Source organism: Falco naumanni, chromosome 3 (genome assembly GCF_017639655.2).
Source record: "Falco naumanni isolate bFalNau1 chromosome 3, bFalNau1.pat, whole genome shotgun sequence".
Lineage (NCBI taxonomy): Eukaryota > Metazoa > Chordata > Aves > Falconiformes > Falconidae > Falco > Falco naumanni.
Window position 1 is genome coordinate 102,488,225 of NC_054056.1, and position 21,530 is coordinate 102,509,754.

General features: G+C 38.3%; 1 protein-coding gene across 4 annotated transcripts in view; it reads left to right on the top strand.

The window, feature by feature from the left end:
• The window catches only part of COL14A1 (collagen type XIV alpha 1 chain), a 123,461-nt gene that overhangs the window by 18,330 nt on the left and 83,601 nt on the right, over positions 1-21,530 (top strand). For all 4 annotated transcript variants that reach the window (XM_040587646.1, XM_040587645.1, XM_040587648.1 and 1 more), the window contains 4 exons: positions 17,528-17,683; positions 18,396-18,515; positions 19,909-20,073; positions 20,460-20,621. In XM_040587646.1, the coding sequence (XP_040443580.1) occupies positions 17,528-17,683; positions 18,396-18,515; positions 19,909-20,073; positions 20,460-20,621 (603 nt within the window). The remainder of the gene's footprint in view (positions 1-17,527; positions 17,684-18,395; positions 18,516-19,908; positions 20,074-20,459; positions 20,622-21,530) is intronic.

Consider the following 21,530-nt stretch of genomic DNA (forward strand, 5'->3'; position numbering starts at 1 on the left):
TGCTTGCTCACTCCCCTCCCCAGCAGGATGGAAAAGAAAAGAGGAAGAACAGGAATGAAAAAGCTTATGGGTTGAGATAAAGACAAGGAGACTGCTTACAAACTACCGTGGTGTCAGCTGGGGGAAAATATAATTTATTGCCAATTAAAATAATTAAAAAAAAAAAAAAACCAACGCGGGTAGTGGGAAACAAAACAGACAAACATTAAAATAACAGCTTTCTTCCCTGCTTTCCCAGGCTCAACTTGACCTCATTCCTCCTCCCGGACTCCTCCCTTGTTATCACTGCAGGTTACACTCAGTCCAAGTCCCTTCAGAGAGGCAGCAAGTGGTGCAAAAGTGGTTTTGAGGGGTTATGATCAAGAAACAGTGGTTTCTTGCTACCATTCTTTTCTTCTCTTGTATTTCTTCTCCAGTGTGTCCCCTTCACAGGCTGCAGGAAATATCTGCTCTACCATGGAGCACCTCCTCCTGCAATTGTGGGGTTCCCTCTGCTGTTTCTCATTCTTTCCCCCCACCTCAGCCTGGCATTTTCTACCCTTTCTTAAATGTTTTCCCAGAGGTGCCACCAGCTGTGCACAGGCACAGGGTGGCCCCTGGCCTCTTCTCGAAAAGGCCACCCCCGCAGCCTCCCTGCTACCAAATCTTGGTACAGACACACAATATAAGAGGCACTTTATTAATGCTCTGCTAGCGTAAAGCATTCACACAGTCTTAGTTTGGGAACTCCCTTTTGTAAATCTCAAATTGGGATGATTTAGGACAGCATAGAGCATGTATGGACCAGATTTCTCTTCTGAATCAAGCTTTCACTGGATAAACCTTCTACAGACTGTAGACTCTTAAAATGATGAGAAATTATCTCACATAAAAGATTGTGTGCTTTATGCACGATGTAATGTAGCAGTTACTTTCTCATCATAAAGTGCGTGTAATATAGTCATCTAGTAAGTATGACTTACTAGGGAGGTCAGAGGTTTTCATTGCACAGGAGAGAACATGCTGATTAGTTCAACCTTCCCAAATGAATATTGCATTTCATCCCTGGAGCAAGTCCATTAGGGCAGGTGTGTTTTTTTTTACTGATTCCTATGAAAATCTAGTGACACGTGGCCTAGTTAAAAAGCCTGAGAGTACTGCAGCTTTTTAAATCACTTGGATGCTTCTTTCTGATGGCGTCACCTTTACCACATGTCAGGAATCAAACTGGCAGAACATTACCCGAGCTGTCTGGGCCAGTGTGGGGCCACCTGGATGACCTGAGAAAGGGGCTATTGCTCCTCAGTTCCCTGCCCAAATGGAGTATGCAGGAGGAAGGTCTAGGATAAATCAACTGACACTAAAAGCTAGATGTGAGTTTCTCATTGTGGAAGGCTCAGACAAGCGGGTAGAAGTTTAGGAAAGAAAATTTATAACTAATCTGTTGGGCAACTTGGGAATGGAAAAATCAGGCACTGGGTAAGTAAAAAATAACGTAGAAATCATAATGGGCCTCAGATACAGGAAAAAACTGCAGAAGCTCTTTTTAATGGACAGTGTAATGCCGTACCTTTTCTGCCACGAAGTGTAATAGGAAGGTGCAGATGCCAGGTTACACTGTTTGTGTATAGGTAATATAGCATGAACTAATGTTGAAAACATTGAATAGTGACTTCATGTGTCTTGACTGATATTCCTGCATTTGTATATTAATCTAAATATAAACGTTTTCAAGGAAAAGGTAAAAATGACCTGTAAGGATAAAGAAATGTTTCCTTTGAAAGAATTTAGTATTATTAGTGACCTTTACTTGTGACCTTTATTGAACATAATATTATTAGTATTTAATTATTATTATGCAAACAGACACGTATACATATAAGTTATAACTATTGGGGAGAGTGGCTGCTCACTCAGAGTTCCCTCTGACACATGCCGATCCCATTCTCCTTTTTGTTTTTCTCACTACTCAGTGCTGCACAGAGAAGAGATTTGGTTGTATTGCACTAAATTTCAAGTTTTTAGCACTTTCAGGATTTAGTATCATAAAGTCGCCTGGAAAGAGATCTGAAGCCATCTGTCAGGTGATAATAGAAATAAGTGTGCCTGTGGTTTCTTTCAGGTAAGCATGCTTCGCCAGTGCTCTGAATCAGCAGAAACAATGTCACTGTGATGCTGGATTTCTTGTAGTTTTTCCTGTGAACACAACTTTCAGCTTCCTAGTCTATGTCTAGAAAATAGGTGGACCTCTCAGTTGCCTGCCAAACCTGTGTACACATATCTAAGTTATTCTGTTTTGTGGTGAGATATTTTTTGATTTTTTTTTCTTCCAAATGCATTTTATGTTATTAGCGATATTATTATTTGCATTATATCTACAATCTTTCAAGTGTAAATATTTCTGAATTATTGTTTTCATAATATTTTTTTCTTCCAGTGCTATGTACGCTATCAAATAATGCAAAAGACTTGTAATTCCTCAAAATGACATGGTATACATGTCTGAGGTTTCTATTACAATAACCCTTGCAACAAGGTTACATCAGACAGCGATAGAAATGAGAGGTGCAGTAAACGTGAAAAATACACTGGCTTGCTTTCTTCTTCCAATACTACTATCACCTTTGATGTGAATAAGCTTTGACATTCACTCTGTAGCTGTTGAATGGCACTATTTAAGCAGAGTAGGAAAAAAATCTGCAGAGAGGTATATTAAGGTGCTATTCAGCAGAAGAGACTTAATTATCAAATGTATTAACTTGTCTGTTTAGTTAATGTCAGATGCTTCAGTAAGTATTACTAGACAGTGTGAAATGAGTGCTATGAGGTATTTGACTAAGCCACAGGAATGAATAACTTCTGAACTTCTGCTCTGTTGGCCATGTTTTATAGTTTTACTCACTCCATCCTGGCTAATGTAACTGCAAATGTTGGTTTTAGTCGTGACGTTTTAATATTTTTTTTTGTTACTTACTGGACTAACTCCTAGGCTATGGAACTCATTAACTGTGTCTTTGTGCAACCTATAACTGGCCTTACTAAAGTGTTTCCCTGAGTTTTGTGGAGGGCACTTCAGCTCTTATATTATGAGCAAACAGAAGAAAGAAATCATAATTACATTGGGTTGGCATTTTTCCTCAGTGCCATTCTGTTCTTCCTGAACAGTCCCTACCTTCTCAGCCCTTGCACATTAATCTGTCTTTGTAAAAGAAAAGTTTATTGGAAAGTACTTGGCTTTTCCAGTGTCGATATGATTCCTTTTTTGTCTTGTGTTAGGGATCACTAAATCCTGTAGCCCAGTAGAAGCATGCAGGGTTGCCTCAGCTTCATGTCCCCAGATCCAACCAGTAGTAAGGCTAAGCATGTAGTCCTGATAGGTCTGTGGTGGTCAAGCACCGGGCTTGGCCAAACTGGCCCGCATTACCTCTTTATCTGTCTGTTTTCCCATGCTTGTTCCTCCCCAAAGTACCTCGATCCTTTCCTTGCATTGCCTTTGGTTCCCCCCTGAACATACCATACTGAGTTTTGTACAGTCCCCAGGTACTCTTTCATGTATCCCATAAGTCTCATTACCCCCTAAGCAGTAATGCCCACCAGTCTGAACCATGAACAGACCATGTTATGAAGTAAATATAAGTTATAAAAATTTAAGTACAAGTTATAAAATTGTGTTGGTGATCTTGGAAGATTCTAGCAAGGTGAGACCCTTGTAATTAATGTTTCGTTTCTGGGTTTGTGCTGTACTTACACAAGAGGCAAACACTGAACTACTTGGCCCAAGGCTGCATAATAGGTGAAGCACAACATCACCAGGAAGGTATCTTGTGTTTGGATAATTCCATGATTAGTATTTGCAGATTGGTTTGTTGGGTGTTTGTTTGTTTGTTTTTTAATTAAAGTTTGTTTACTTTTTTGGGGGGGTTGTTTGGTTTTGGTTTGTTTGTTGTTTTTTTCTTTTTTTCTTCCATTGTTGTGTAGAATAATATCAAAGGGTTGCTTGAACAAGTTGCACCCAAGTTTACTACAAAACTAATATCAGTGCAGGTATATTGTCCAGTACAGCACACTCCCTGGTGAATGTGCTAGCCTGCTCAGAACTAGCTAGATGAAGGACTTCTACCTTATCATCCATTATAAAGTGTAGACATAACCCTGGCCATTAGTTTTTAGCATCAGTTTCTCAGATGCTGCAGAGCAGGGACAGATGCATTTCCTACCCTGGAGATATGGTAAGTTCTTCAAATATTGTGGAGTACCTCAGTATGATAGGGTTCATTTTCGGACATGTCTAAGTTAGTCTGCATCAAAAAGTGTAGTTTAGAACTATAGATTGAACTAACTAAAATAGAAGTTTAGATCTATTGATTGCATTGCCTAAATGGTAGGCTACTATCTACATTTCCCTATAATATGTATATACATAATACTGAAACTTGAATATTTCGTCTTTGCACTGTGTTTGCAGGGGTTATGTGGATCATTACATTGCCGTGTATGAAAAAGGATGTATGTTTGCTGTCATTTAACCACCTCACAGCTGTAGACACATACTCTGTGTAGGTTGTTACGTTACTTCAGGACTGCTTTTTTTCAGTTTAGTTTTGAGTTCTGTGCTTACCATCTTGACAAGGATTTTAGTAGTCTTTACCAAAAATTGCTTTTCAGCACTGTGTGGCATGCAGTGACATGCAATCTTTTGACCTGATTGTGAATAAGGCTTGTGTGTGTGGTGTATACCTGCTTGTTTTCTAGCATTTGCTAATCAATTAAAGGTAATATGAACATAAGAATGAATTCATTCTGAGAACATTTTGGACCACCATAAAGCTTTGGCAAGGATTTATAATTATGGTCACCTTACCACACTTTTCTGACCACACTGAAGGTGCTTAGTCCAGGAATAATCTTACAGACCTATTTTGGTCTCAGACTCTGTCACTTCAATTTTGGACTCACTTGGCTTTGTTCTGCCTATCCTTAGCCCAAGCGGACAATTCATGATGCACCCTATCTAAGCTTTCACTAGTGAAAGCAGCATCTGACCATTTGATCTTTGCCAATAGGACTCTTTCTTAAACATCTGCAGCCAGTTGGATGTGTTAGTGGTTTCACTGCTGGTCAGATCACCATCCTGATGTGGTGCTAAAAGATCTCTGCTCTGGACTCCACTTAGAACCTGCCCAGCAATCCTATCAGCAGGGCCCCATCCATCCTAGCTGGTGGAGCATGGTTTTTTCTGACTATTTTTCAACTTGTGCTATGTGAGTGATGGCTTTTGATTCTTCTTCTATGCGACTCCTCATGGACATCTTTTTTTCTCAATTTCAGGTGATGCAAACATCTGTTTAAAAACAGGGGGTGAAGTAGACTTGTCGGAATATACCATTGCTTTCTTTGATATATGAATTTAGGATACCCCATCCAAGCCATGTTGCTTTCTATGCTTCTCAGAAAGTTGAATTTTATTAGAGACATTCATTAAGTTTCCAAGCTAGTTTATAAACCTGTGAGCCACCATACAGAGCTTTGTACATTAGAAGTTCCTTGTTAGTCCCTGGAGGACTTGCAGAACTTGCAAGGAAAATTTTGGATAAACTCCCCTTTACTGTCTGGAAAGTTTAGCTCATTGTGCATGGATGATCAATGCTTATTCCAGGAGTTCATCATAAGAATTTCTCTGGAGGACATAGCTAAGCTTTTGTATCCTTTGACTACTGCTTGCACCTTAGATTTCCTTTTGCAATGGCAATACTTTTATGGACCTGGCCAGGATCCTTTGTTAGACTCCTGCTTCCTGCCTCCCACGACTGGAAAACCTGATGGGAAGTATCAGCATTGACATGATTTTCCTTTGCCATCATTTTGGTAGTTGCTTTGGAGAAAACCAAGCAAGCTACATTTAGAGATTGCAGCGTTTACATCTGCCATCTGGCCAAACTAAATAGCCATGCAAGTGTGTTGAAATCATCTGAACAAGTGATATGTTCTTGAGAGAAAGCAAGCTTGAAACTGAAGACCCTGAAGTAAATATGAAGGCTGGCATTGGAAAAGGGTTCATTTTGAGAGTGCGTTTTGAGTAGTGCATTTTGATCCTGACAGAATCCCCAGTTGAAGTGAGATCAGAGAAGAGAGAGGAACAGAGAGAGAACGGTTGGGGAGCGAGGGGTTGATCTTAACGTAAGAGTCTCGTATGTATTTTGTAACTGCTTTGTCTGATTTGGATATCTATGAAATTGTGAATATTTTATTTATTTACCTTAGCCTGGTTTGTTATGGAGTATTAATACAGAGGTTGCTAGATACCTGCTTCAATTGGTGTATACCAGACAAGCTCTTGCTTTGTTCAGAAAATAAAAAGCTTATCATTAGAAATTATGGCTGGTCTCCATTCTTACCCAGGGATTGCACTTATACCCTGGCTCCTCCTTTCTGTAGGAGGAACTACTTTTCTTCCATCTATCAGTATGCATATCATACATACATCATAGCTATCATCGTATACATAGTTGTGGATGTGCATTACCTCTCATACAGTGTTCCAGTCCTGGCAGAAGCTGGAGGTTGGACAGATTGTCTTTCTGTTATCCACAGTCTCCCTCCCTGTCCCTCTTAACGAATTCCTCTTGACTGCATCTGCTTCATTGAAAAGTAGACACAGTGTTGACACATAGAATGACATATTTAGAGAATCTGTAGCTCGGGGCTGGGGGCAGAAGCTTTTTAGCTCTCTTTTTCTACTCTCTGAGTAGAAAAAGAGTGTAGGAGAGGCTTAGTCTATCTTGGACCTAAATGTAAGTTTCAATTTTGTCAAAAAGTGATCCAGCTGCTATTATCAGAACTACTCAGGTTCATAACCCTTGAGTTACAAGATGTTTGTCCTCATATCTTTGCACAGTAAATATGTATAATGCTTGATAAATCCGAACCCTTACCAACTGAAAACCTCCTGTCTGGGTTCTTTTTTTCTTTGGTAGGTTTCCTTAAGGCATGGCCTTTTTTGTGTGCAATCTATTCTTACTTGAAGTGAGAGATCACTATTCATATTCTTGAATCACTGATTAATAGAAGCTCAGTTGAATTAAGTCTTTCATTCTCTTCAGACTGCTTTTCATCTCTTCAAGGCATTAACTTTTGAGCATCCATCCAATCCACAGTGCACTGGCATGGCTGGATTCTGCTGACAGCAAGAGACTGTCATCTTAAGTCACATTCAGGGTCTGTATTGACATTTTTCATTATTGAAATACTTCTGTTACCACCATGCTGAGACACTCCTTAACACTTCATCATCTGGCAGCATGAATTCTCATAATTTGAAGTCTGTAGGCTTGCTCATGACTATGTATATTTTAGGTAAATATCTCAGTATATCATGAGATACACCAAGAAACATATTGAAAATGGAATTATTGAAAGGTCTTGAGGGTATGGAGAGGAGAGATGAGGTAGAAGGTAGGGAAACAAGAGAGGAGATAGGAATGGTATTTCACAGGCCACAGACAATTTAGTCTTTGCTACAAGGTATTTATCTCCTTCAAAAAGAAATTGCTTGATGCTACCTAGTCTGTGAAACTGAAGCTACATAGTAACAACTTTAAACCCCCAGCAATTTTTAAAATAGGCCTGGCAGCCTGGAAGGGAAAACTATGAAAAGCTTTGTGGAGGTGGTAGCAGACAGATACATTAATGAATTGCACTGAAGTGCAAGACCAAGACCGTCTTGTAAGAAAGCTATAATCAAAAAGGATTGATACATTTATTAGCAAACTTATCATGGATTTGCATTCCAGTTGTACTGAATACCGTGATGAACCAGCAGCATTGCTTTGTGCTCTGGACAGGAAAACGGGTGATTAAGGTTAATATTTTGGTATCTTTTCAGCCACTGTGATTCCTGAGGTGGCCTTGTCTTGAATGCAACTAGGAGGTGCTGAATCTCTTGCTTTGCAGCTGTCTGCTGTGCAAGTTCCCTTTCAAGGATCTTCCTTACACTTTGAGAGGGGGAAGTCTTGTTTCACAGTTGGTCTCATTCACCTGATACTAACACTGTTGATTGACATCAGGCAGGAGCTTGTACTGAGGAGGTATGATTTCAGGGTCATTTCACCCTCGCTGCATAATCTGAGCTCTTCATGTTCCTGGTGGATCTGTTGATGCAGGACTGATTCTGGGCTGTCTCATGGTCAGCACCCTTTGCCTCATGCCCTGAGTGCTGAAAAAGCCTTGGTGTTACAACTGAGCTATGCCCCTGTGCTGTTTTTTTGCTGGGATAGTTGGTTACCCTGGTTAAAAAGGTGCCTGTTAGTATCTGAAACAGAACTTACTTACCTGGCTGAGTAGTCCATGTTTTCCACCTCAAAGGTGTTCTTGCCAGTCTGGTTAGCTGCACTGATCGTACTGGTCTGTCTGCATATGATGAGGGAGTCCTGTTTCTTTATCTGGCTGCTGGGTTTCGTGTGTGTCTTTGGCACAGAAGTGTTTGTTTGGCTCATTATTCCCTAGTAAGTGGAACTGTGGTATTCTTGTACTCTGCTCTCCTGGAATCCTCAAAGGAACTTCTGTGGAGCACCAGATTGATGCCTGAACATATTTAGTTTCCTTGTATGCAGGACAGTTAGCAAAATTAGGGCTGCATAGTCGTGCAGACAGCCGTTTCACAAGTTAATGTTAGTCTCAGCAGGGTCTTTGCTTGGGTTTGGTTTGGTTGTGTGGTTAAAAATGGGTGGTAAAATTCCTGGTCTTTTGGACTGATCTTTCTAATAAGCATTATAAAGCAGGGGTCCTCAAACTTTTTAACCAGGGGGCCGGCACGCGGGTGCAGTGGCAGGCAGTCATCTGCGGCTGCTTGGTTTCCCCCCCAACCCCCGGCGGGGGGTTCTGTAAATACTGGGGGCCGGATTGAGGACCCTGGGGGGCCGTAGTTTGAGGACCTGTGTTATAAAGGAAGGAAAACTGTAAAATGTGAGCACAGGTTGGCAGCTCCTTCAAAAAGAATAAATTGTCTATGGCCTGTGAAATACCACTCTTGTCTCCCTACCTGGTATTTCATTTCTCTCTCCATACCCTCAAGACCTTTCAAACTCAACATCCAAATTTAACTCAATACCTAGGGGATGGGGAGGTGGTGTCAAACCATAGCAGATGTTTCTGCCTTAAGAGTTTCATAATGTTTAGTGGGCTTTTTTTGTTCTCCAAGAAGCAGTGACAAACCATCAGTTGCAAGCAGTAATGATGGATCTGGTAGAGGTTGGTTGAGGTATTTTTATGATCTTGATGAGGCATTTCTGTTTATCTATACCCTAAAAAAATGAAATGACACTCAGAAGCTTGTTTTCTGTCTCGACAGAATCGGAGGGCTTTCGACAGCCTTGCAACTGCTGGTATTTTTTTAAACTGGGAATAGGAAACAGATGGTGGGAGGGAAACCCTAAAACTAATCTAATAGAATGCAATTATGCAACAATTATTATTTATTGGAAAAAATGGAGCAAGAATAACTGAAAAAATATTTCTTGAATATTGAATAAATATTTATTGAATACTGAACATTTTTTCCTTGGAAAAAAAATTAAAAAGGTCCTATGTTGAGCTCCATAGGACTACTTTAATAAATTCTTATATGGTTACCCTCACCCTGCTTTTCAGGCATCGGGGTGGTTTAACTGTATGTGTGCATGTTGAAGTACGTGGTTTTAGTTAAGGGCCAGCTATTTCATTTTGATTATGGCTGTTGTAAATTGCTAAGTAGCTACTGGCCAAGCTAAAAATAAACCCAGATGTCTAAACATAGTTTGTACTTTATGATGAGACTCTCCTTTGGTTTTGACAGCTCCTGTAACCATTGTGTACTTTGGGTAGCAGCCAGTAATTTGTCTAGATTAATTAATATAATTGTCTTTTTCTCAGTGTAAATTTTAAATTCACTCTTATGTATTTAGAACTTGCCCACAGAGGTTGTGGAGTCTCCCCTGGAGATGTTCAAAACATGCCTGGACACGACTCTGTGCAAAATCTGATCTAGGTGAACCTGCTTTAGCTGGGAGTTGGACTGGATGATGGACAGAGGTCCCTTCCAACTCTGACCATTCTGTGATCTGTGTTTATCGCTGGAAGATATTTAAAAAAATATCATACGCAATGTAATCATTAGAGTCTTATTACTTCCTATGCAGACCTTTTCTGTAAAATCAAATTAGTGTTTTTGTCATATGTCTGCATATTAAAGCAGTGTGCCTTTCTAAAGAATGCCAACAGCCTCCTGGGCTTCATTAGGAAGAAAGTTGTCAGCAGGCTGAGGGAGGTGATCCTTCCCTCTGCTCAGCCCTGGTGAGGGGCCACATGTAGAGTTCTGTGTCCAGCGCTGGCCTGGCTCCTTAGTAGAAGACACGGACTTACTGGAGTGAATCCAGTGAAGGGCCATGAAGATGATTAAGGTCTTGGAGCATCTTTTGTAAGAGCAGAGGCTGAGAGATCTGGACTGTTCAGCCTGGAGGACAGCAGGTTCAAGGGATATCTTTGCAATGTGTAAAAATACACGTCAGAAGGAGTAAAGAAGGCAGAGACTCTTCTCATTGGTGTCCAGTCAAAGGATGAGAGGCAGTGGACAGAAACTAAAATAACTGTAAATTCTATTTAATAAAAGAAAGCACTTTTTTTTTTTACTGTGAGGATCGTCAAAATTGAAGCAGCTTACTTGGGTTGTGGAGTCTATCCTTGGAGACTCATACCTGACTGGACATGGCCTGGAGCAATCTGTTGTAATTGCTCCTGCTTCGAGCAGAGCAGTTTGACTTGACAGTCTCAAGAGGTCCCTTCTCACCTTCATTACCCTGTGATTCTGGGAGTCTGAGATTTTTCAGAATAGGGTATTTAGTCAGATATGTCTGCTAATTAGACAACAGATAAATTGCTACATTTGAGAGGGCATGAATTTAATCCTGAGCTTTTGTGGATTGACACATGACATCCAAAATTAGTGATGCTTCTGAAGATTAGCACATATCTATATTTATACAAGCATATACATTGGTTACATTGTGGTAATATCATTTCAAGAAATGCCTGGAGGTAATAGAGGGGCTTGAATTGCACTGTAGCTGTACTGCACCAGTTTTTTTGATTTTGGACACACTGGCCTCAACATACCCAGATCTATAATGCTGAGCTGTAATGTAACAGCGTTGTAGTGGTTTGCTTCAACTAATTTTTAATTAGTTCTGTCACTTTCATAGATACGCAGTTTGTTCTCTTAGGCAGGCTCTTTTTGGTTATTTTACCTGTTGTGTTAAAGCTGTAACTTAGTTACAAGCTCAGACACAGACCAGCTCTATATCATGGTTTAGAGGGATTTATATATACAACTTAATGTTGAGGATTTCTGAGTGCCATTTTTGTCTGCAGCCCTCTGATTAACTGCCTTCTAGACAGCCAGAGAAAACTGTCTCAGGGATTTCATACTTCACTAAAGCAAAGGGAAAAATAAACTTTTTAAATCCTGTTGTATTTATTACATAGAAGTGATAGATAAATATGACCATATTAATAAAAAATTATGGTTCTCTGTCTTGAAAAGTAATTTAGACTTTGAGACAGCTGTTTCATCTAAAATATACATGTGCTCAGATGCAGAACTGGGAGCAATGAACAGTAGAGAATTATCACTGTAATCTGCAGAAGAGTTTCTTGGGTTTCTTTAGGTTGTACTTTACAGGAGGGTTGCGGACCATCTCCATCATTATGGAAAATCATATCGTAAATCATTATGGCTAAATGGACATTGTATCTTGCTGTGTTGAACTTCAGTTTCAGGAAAGATTTCAGCAGTGTGCTTGGTTCTGTATTGACAAGTCGCCTGTTGGAAGAGAAATGGAAATAAATGTTTTGAACTCTCAGTTTAAATGCAAGGGGATTTTAAAATATATTTTTCTATTTAGGTATACCGACCAAGAGAGTTTAGTGTTGCTGTTTGGGAAGTTGCTGCAGACATCAGGTGCTTCAGTGCTATCAATCAGCAATGGTTTGCCAGAAAGCATCAGCACTTTCTTTCATAGTTACCTTTTATATCTATTCTGTGTCTCAAGTAAATTAGAAAGTTAAGATGTAGGAATAAGGTTCTAAAGGTTTTTCTAATGTAGTGATTGCTTACTGCAGAAGTACAACTATCAGCAAGTATGCTTGCAAAGATGCACAAAAAATGGCTGTATGCTTCCTTCTCTCACGCTTGAGAATTATCACTAGTATGTGTAGGCAAATAATGTGTTTTATCAGCTACTTATTTAATTAGTTTTGTGCCTTTAAATTCCAGTGCTTTAAATAATATTTATTTATTGCTGTGTACTTTTTGAAAGAAGCAAAATTATTGAACTACTGCCTTCACAGTCAAATCTGACATGATTAGACACAACAGATTCAGTAAATCTTAATATTCTAACTCCCCCAAATAACAAATTTGTAGGCCTGCCAGTTGGGCTATATTAGTTTCCTGGAACAGAGTGAAGTGCATGGGAAAGGGCTGGCTGCCTTATTTTATTTTTTTTTTTTTATTATTTTTTTTTTTTTTCTAGGGAGCAGGGACAAACTTCTAACCTCATTGGGCTGCTCTTTCAACCTAGCGATGTTCCAGCATTTGAGTCCTTCAAATTCAAGCTATGGTTGGATCTAGTTCAAAGAAAAGCAGTTATGTTGAATGCATTTGTCTGGTCCATAGCCTGACATATGGGATGTGTTAAACTGAAGTCTAAGTGCAATGGTGATATCACTAGCACAATGCAATAGTATCAATGTCAGAAGCATGAACTAGTGAGGAGCTGAACATTGCCTCACATCCCTCTATTTTTTTAACCCGTTTTAAAAAAAAGTGACATTTTGCTGATGTGGATTTATATTGTCCTTGTCTACAGTGGGTTTTATATTGCCCTTGTCTACAGTGGAGCTTCTGCTCAGCTGAGGTGCTGTCAATCACTGTGGAAGATTGACTTTTCTCTGTCATTCATGCTGTATTCACAAGGTCTTTTTCACTTGCTTCTGTCATCAAGCTTCTTGTCTTCCGTGCATTGTTGTCCTGTGAACGAGTCTTCTATTGATATTGTATTATTACTGACCTCTGCTTGAACTTTCTTCCTCTCCTTCCACATATATTATTTGACTTTTCCACTGTGACGGAGTAAGAAAGGAAACGACATATTGCAGACTCAGAAAGAATTATAGTCTTAACTTCTAGCAGAGGAAGTGTGTGTTTTGGCTCTTGAAAATGAGAACAGAGTTTCATACCAAGAGGAGGCAAAATATCAAATGTGTTTCTGCAAAATGTATCATAACTGAATGTAAATTGAACTGGTTCTTCTAAGGCACTGAGTCCTACTGGGTGGCAGTGCCTGTATTTGCTTCCTTTCCCTTTGCCTTTCAAAGAACTTTCAAACAGTAGTAGCGTTAACTCCAAGAGTCAAAGAGCCACTACTCTAGTCTAAAAATCAGAGGTTTGTATTTGTGTCTAGCTAAGGCTTGCACGTTGTTTTTTTGTTGTCCAGCTTCTATTTTTTTGACATTGCTTACTTGCTCACTGAATGCATGTGTGAAAGAATAGCAACAGGTTGAAAATGCAGCTTCAGGGAGGTGGTCAGTGTTTACAGAAGCTTGCAGACCCTGCTTTGTTCTGTGCATCCCCTGTACTGCCAGAGCCCCTCCTAGTCCTCACTCTGTACTCCATTCCCTTCAATGGGACATCTCAAGGGTCACATTTTGCAGGGTCTAGTAACTCTTCCTCTATCCAAGAAAGTTCTGCCTTTATCTTTTTTTCAGTGTTGCCATCCTTGGCTTCACTCTCAACCAAACTGACAAGGGTCTTGATAGTGCTATAGCACTTGCGCATTGGAATTGCAAGCAAATGCATCACTTTTAATGTCTGGGGCCTTGAGGGATCAAAGACAGGAAACTTCATTTGATAGGTGCAAAATTCCTTCAATGCTGGTTATTCTTTGAAAGATTTCCCTGAAACAAAGGAACTGAAATTCTTGATGATGATATGACTGTTGGCAATACTGAAGCAGGTTTTGTGCAAATATCTTATCCTAATACATGGCTGATAGCCTTCAGCTATAAGCTGGTGTCTTTGGAGGTGAAATTTTGAGCCTGTGCTGTCATTTGTGACATGGAGATATGAGCAGACCAAGTCCCTTCCTCTTCAGTTAGTTTCCTAGCAGAGTGGCAAGCTGAACAACACTAGGAAGATTGTAAATTTGTTATAGAAAGTCCGTTAATTTTTTACTTTCTCCCCATCAAACTCCTTCACCTATTGTAGTGGATACACTGAAGGCAGTTGCTGGTATAATAAAATCTTTTTCTGATTTTAGGATGTTTGCAATTCTGTCACTTTCTCTAATCTAAAAATCACAGGCTCTGTTATTGTTCATTGTAGAATGCGGCACCTGAAGTAGAATAATGCTATCTGTATAACATTAGGCAACATTTTACAAAATTAGGTAACTAATTTTGTAAACTAAACTAAAAGCTTCCTCCCTACCGTCCTGCTCCTGAAACTGGGTAAGTATTGTGTAACTCACAGGCAAGTGGTACCTTCTGTCTCACTACTATTTTCTTGATGACCAAGTAGAAGGGAACTATGCACAGCCTGATGACAGTATGGAAACTTGTAGTGGGCTAAAACACTAAGTGGTTGAAGTTTTTTTTATATGGACATATATGTTGTCATCCTCCCCTAAGAAATGTTTTTGAGAAAATTGTCTATTAAAGTTATGTTTAGATAGCTGAAATGTTCAAAATTATCCTCATACCCTATAGGAATTCATAAGCATCTATGGTTGTACGGAAAGATTCTTAAAAAAGACATTTGCTAGAACTGGTAATGGAAACTGGCTAATCTCAGTGAGGTGCATAAATTATTTGCTACACACTGTGTCTTTTAGACTAACTTTATAAACTAGGATGATATGGTGTTTGTATTCCTATCAGGTTTTAAAGATTTCTATACAGCATGCTATTCTGTTTAATATCTCACTGTTGTTTATTCCATTTTAGGAAACTTTCTACAATTCTATTAAGTACAACAAGGAGAAAACATAAGCAAATAGTGGGTGTACAGAAGTAACAAAACCTAAATGTTTTATGCAGAAAAGATTCAACAAGTATCTCCTATCTACGAAGAACGAATCAAATTTTCACATTCTGTGACATTGCAGTACAATCTTGGATCAAACCACACATGCTTTTTTAACAAAAAAAAATAATTAATAATTGAATGATACTATTTGCACTGATCTGATGATGTGGAAATAAAATACTGAAAGGAATGCCGTTATTGTTTTCTTTATTCTTTGGGTTTTGCTTTACTGAATGGATTTACTAAAACCAATAAAAGGTTTTATTCACAAAGCCATCACTCAGGATTAAAGAAGCCTTGTGGGCAAAACTTGCTGATAATGAAATAAGTAAGACCTAGGGTATGAACTGGGTTTCATGGTAAGCATAAGACTTTAGAAGTAGAAAAGGGAAATACAGCCACACAGATCCTGTTATCCTCATTGGGCTATATAATTAAGCTGCTGGAATCGTATAGAAAAGGTACATCTGTGCTACAGTACAGCTGCTTGGATGTGATTCAGGGGTCCAGTTCTATCATTCTTACTGGTGTTGAGCAGCTTTTTACTTTGCCAAGAGTTCTTGTGAAGCTTAAGAAGCTAATTGTTACCAGTGTGAGACGGGCACAATTGAACTGCTTGTTAATGGAAGACAAATACTGCAAGTACTGCAGGCTGATTAACAGGAAGTTTATTTGGCAAAGATATTTAAAACATGAATTTTGCTGTGACCAGTAAGTTCCTATTAAATCACAAAACAGATTCCAGTCCTGCTGAAATCAGGGGAAGTTTTCCTGTTGACTTCAGCAATAGAAAGATTTGGACCTCCTTTGGATTTGTCTTCCAATTTAAGATCATTTTTCTGATGCTTACTAAATGTTCCCCAGTGTTTATACATTAAAATGTGTTGCCAATTCAAATAGCATTGTCTTGTACTGTAAAAACTAAAATAAAATATTTGTTTTGGCATCTTTGTAAGTGGAATTTTTGTCATGTGTTTAGAACTTCTTCTACACTGCTAGCTGCACGTAGGAAATGTTCCCTGCTCTTCTAAAAACATTTTTAGTACACGTTTAAGACATTAACTGTAACTTTATGGATTAGTTTTCTTGCTCAGTGGATTTACACTGCAGTACGAATCTAACTCTTAATTATTACTAATTGTTTTAAGTCCTTCTGCACATCAGATTGTTTTTGCCTGTAAGATTATAATTTTGTCTTTAATGAAAAGATTGTCATTAATAATATGGTGTTGAAGTTTTAAGATGCTGTCTGACTTTCTTACTTCCATCCTTATTCTACAGACAATCAGGTGGGGAGATCGCAGTTTTCATACTTCAAACATTAGGCCTTGTTTAGTATACCTGTGTAACATCACTCATTTTCCCTCCCTACAATATGAATTCACTTTTTCTGCAACCTTACTTTTACAGTCACAGAGCCACTTCTGTGGGATGTGGCAGTTCTGTCTGAGGTTATAGAAACCTCTTCCTTTCTCTTACTTCCCTTCTTGTCATTTTCTTGAACTGAAAGTGTCACACTTGTTTGGGCTTCTCAATTTCTTAAGAATCTGTATCCCTAAAAACCTTGTTGCCTTATCTTGCTCTTTGTGTCTAATCTCTACTCCCATTTCCTCTGATTTCCCCATTGGTTAGCTAAATCTGAGACTGTTAACATGAGTCTCTACTAAATCTCATCAAATCTTTTCTGCTGCTTTTTTAATGTTTTATTTTTGTGTACTTTTCCATGTATCTGTAAGACTAAATTTTCAGGTGGTGCTAGTTCTTATAGAGATTGTGAATTTGAATCTGAGGTCTTTGTGCATTTTACCTTTGCTGTATTGAGTGCCTCCTACTTAGGTTTAATACAGCATATTCAGTAGACTTTCAACTTTACTCTAGACTCCCAGGGTGAGATTCACTTCTAACTTTACAGGCCTGCAATGGCAGCTGAAGAAGTTTTTTTTCTACAGAGTTGAGATCTATAGAAAGACTTGCTTTTCTGTGTTAACTATAAAAGGGGTCTTGATACCTGTTTTGGATGTCTGCATCACTAGGTAGCTCACTCTGCATTGCCTACACCTAAGGTTAGGTGTCATGAACTGTATACCAAGTATGTATATTCTTGAGAGTGAAAATGAACTGCTGGTTTGGTTGTGCTATGTGACAATTATTTTTTTCTTTCTGAAGTATTGTATTTTTAGAAGCAGGATTTCTTTTTCATGGGTATCCCAACAATAATTTTGAACAGTTTAATGAAAGAACTGAAGTAGATAATGGCCAAACTGTTCTATCACTGCATTTAGAACAAAGGCATTTAGTGATTTTGGTTATTTCTCACTTTTCCCATGGAAGAAAGTTTTAAGTATTAAGCTCAGTGGGAGGAGGAAGGTATAAATTTATTGAGTTACAATTTTATTGTTGAATTAACAATATTGTTTTCATTTTAATTTACAGGAAACCTGTTTACCTGTAAAACTCCAGCAATTGCAGATATTGTGATACTGGTAGATGGTTCTTGGAGTATTGGCAGATTCAATTTCAGGCTTGTTCGACTGTTCCTGGAAAATCTGGTTTCTGCTTTCAATGTGGGATCTGAGAAAACAAGAGTAGGTAAGGTGCCATATTTTTTTCTTAGTGTTTCTATAGCAGTGTAAAAATTTCATTATTTCAGGATAGTTGACAGTTTAATGCTACTTATTTGTGCAAGACTCATCTTCACTTGGAACTAGGACTTCTATCACAGGAGTAATCCTGCTGAATGTATGTAGTATTAATTCCTCACAGTATAATATGATACTCAGCTTAAGTAAACTCTAATGCAGTGTCAGTGGAAAAGAAAAAAAGAGTGGAAACAGTCTTACTGTTCTAAGTCAGCATTAGATCAAACCCGTACAGTTTAATTTCCAGAGGAAGAATGTGCCAGTGGATGGCTTTTATCATGGTTTAAACTGGCTCAAATGTTATATTTCTGTTCCGCTACTTGTATTTTAGCTTGTTCAAAAGCATATTAAATAAAATTGTTCTTTTTCAAACAACAATTTCTTGGAATCTTGCTAAACACTGAAAAATTGTGTGCTCCTTCTTATTTACTTTCCTTAGCACTTGAAAGAAAGCCTTTGAAAATAAATTGAGGAGCTGCCATTCAGAACAACTTTATACTATTTTTTTGGCATCAAGCAATGCAATTTTTCTAGTACGGTAGCAAAGTTACTTATGGTAAGCTTACTATGGTAAGCCAATGGTAACCAAATACATAAATTATAGATACTTGAAAAAAAAATGCTTTGTTGTCAAATGGTTTACCTAATTTCTGTTTCTTTAGGTCTTGCACAGTACAGTGGTGATCCCCGAATTGAATGGCATTTGAACGCCTATGGCACAAAAGATGCTGTTTTGGATGCAGTCCGTAATCTACCGTATAAAGGAGGGAATACATTAACAGGTACAGTGTATGTTTTAGCTTTAGTTCTTTTATTAAAAAACGTATTCTGTTGCACAGATGAAGAAGTGTTAGTGCTTATTATGAAGGGTAAAAAGGATAGGGATTTTGCAGCTTGCCAATGGATTTATCCAATGTCAGTGAAGTCTTCTGAGGTACTTGTCTCATTGGCTTCACTGGGAATCTTTCTGCACAGGACAGGGTCTCATAAAATGTGCATGAACTCTCTCTGCTGGAAGTAAAGTCTTTTACCTGTTAGGAAGAAAATGCAAAATCCATTCACAATGTTCATGCACAGAGCTTTATTCTGGAGGAGGAAAGAATGTTGTTTTAATATCTGACAACTGGCAATAGTAACTTTTCAAATGATCACCTGGGGCTTTTAGATTTCCATTGACCTTTCAGTAGTCAGAGCACTGAAACCCCAGAAGACACTTAGTGATGGATAAATGGGGGATGCCTGTCAACCTGGGAAAAATACAGTCTCTGAATGCAATTCCAGTATCTTCAAAGCAGCAGTCAGTAATGTTGGCTGTCTTGCCAGCAGAATGATATATCCAAAGACCCAGACATAGCGTTAAGTAAATTGCCGCCTGCCTTTTTTTTTTTTTTTTTTTCCCTCTGGTGGGGAGGGAAGGGGAGAAAGAATGTGAAAGATTCTCCTCTTCTGCAACAGCCTTTATTTTGGTAGAAGGAGTGATTGCAGTGGGACAAAGGACAGATGGACTCTGCTATGATTCTAGGAATGAAATTACTGTGAGGTAGCAAGTAGTAAATTATCACAATTATTTTATATGGATGCTAGAAGAAGGTGAGTTAGTAACCTTTCTTGTGGGACACTGAAGAAAGTTTTCAGGTAGGATCCCATTGTGACTTGTAAGTTTGTCCTGAGGAGTTGTTCTTCTTCCTTCCCTTTAAATAATTAGCAGTTATTAAAATCAGATTCTCCCTAAGCCTTATTTAACCTTTTCTTGAGCTTGTAAATTGGAAAAAACAAACAAATTAAAGTAAGATTGTATGCAGTATGGGGATTTACTAAGCTATCCAGCACATGCTTTCATATAAGTAATGCAGTTAGAAGGAGAGGGGACTTCCTGTTCTAACTGCAAAGTAAGAGAGAAAAGACGATGCATTGACGGGAAGATCAGTTTAGTTTTCCATAGCAGTTTAAAATACATGGGTGGATCAAAAGGCTGCTAAAAATGAATGCCACCTTCTCTGTAGTTTAGGTTGCTTGTTGGAGTTTAATCTTTCAGTAAATAAATTCTTTTACACATTCTTCATTATGAGATTTTGCAGGATTTTTACATTGAGTGGAAAGACAAATACTGCAATATTAGCAAAATTTATGCACATTTTCTCCTCTTAAAGTCTTTTAAAATGTTGCTTTTTTTAGGACTTGCCTTAACTTATATATTGGAAAACAGCTTTAAGCCTGAAGCAGGTGCAAGACCTGGAGTATCTAAAATTGGTATACTGATCACTGATGGGAAGTCCCAAGATGATGTTATCCCTCCTGCTAAAAACCTACGAGATGCTGGCATTGAGCTGTTTGCTATTGGTGTGTATTCTGCATATTGCATTCCATTAGTCTCTGGTGTATTTGTATCTGTTGCCCTTTATAGTAAGGAAGTGTTCCTTTCTGTCTGTGTCTGCTAAGTATCACTGTTAATTTAAGTCTTTAATATGTTTTCCAATTCATTCCTGCTGTAACTGGAATTTAGCAGTATACGTGGATGCTACATTAAGCAAGAGACAGCTGAAAAAATGCCAGTTATGGTGGCAGAAATTAACATCTTGAAGTAATATCTTAACAACAGAGCAATCTGTAGTTGGTCATTAAAACAAATAGGACTGGATTTTAGTAATTTTTATCAATCCCTGTGTATACAAGAATTTTTTCTTTTTTGTTGCAAATATTTTCTGTATTTTTCTTTTCAATGAAAGGTGTAAAGAATGCAGATATAAATGAACTCAAAGAGATTGCCTCTGAACCTGACAGCACACATGTCTACAACGTTGCTGACTTTAACTTCATGCACACCATTGTTGAAGGTCTTACCAGAACAGTGTGCTCACGAGTAGAGGAACAGGACAAGGAAATCAAAGGTGAATAAGAAGCAAGATGTAATGTAACTTAATATGAACTTAATATGAACTTAGACCTACAAATCCTATTCCAAATATCTGCAGTTCTAAGCTGGCTTCTGGCACTTGACTCATGCTGCATACTCTTCTGCTCACAGGAAAGTACATTGTCAGGGAAGTTACCTAACTAGGTGTGTTTTATTCCTGCTTTGATATCTTAGTTCTTTTGCTCTTAATCTATGATAGTGGTAAATGTTAACGTATTTGGTAGTACCAAAAATTACAAAGATATACATTCATTCTGCTATAACTGTTTCCAAGTGGTGGGTCAGGAAATTTTTTTTATAATACACAGGTTTGGGGTTGAATTACTTTAACAGTTGCACATGGAATTGTTACAATTGTGCTGTGCTTTCCATCTTCTAAACTTACTGTTTTTATTCCCTCGCAAGTTTTCAAATTTTTAAACTATTAAGATTGCTTTGGTCCTCCCTGATGATGGATATTTTTTTTCTTTCTTCTTAAATACACAAAAATATACATTTCAGAGCATAAGAGAAGGTGGTGGTGAAAAAAAAATTTCTTATATAAAAAAAACCTTCTCTGACTACAGTACTTTCTTGCTTTTCTGAACAGAAGAAGTGGCTGTGAAAAAAACATTGCAATTTGCCAGAGAAACAGTCCTACCTGAGGAGATTCTTTTGGAAAGGATTCAGTGGATTTTGTTTGTATTGCTTGGTTTGTGATTCTTTAATATCACAGAAATGCAGAGTGATTTTTCAATAAGCTTGTAATATATATCAATAAGGAAGGCTGTCTCTCACACATTCTTCTACCTGTGTAGTGAAAAAGTGTGTATTATTAAGGCTTCATTCCATCCTTTTCCCTCTTTTATTCACCTGGAAACTGGAAGAAATACAGAATATTAGC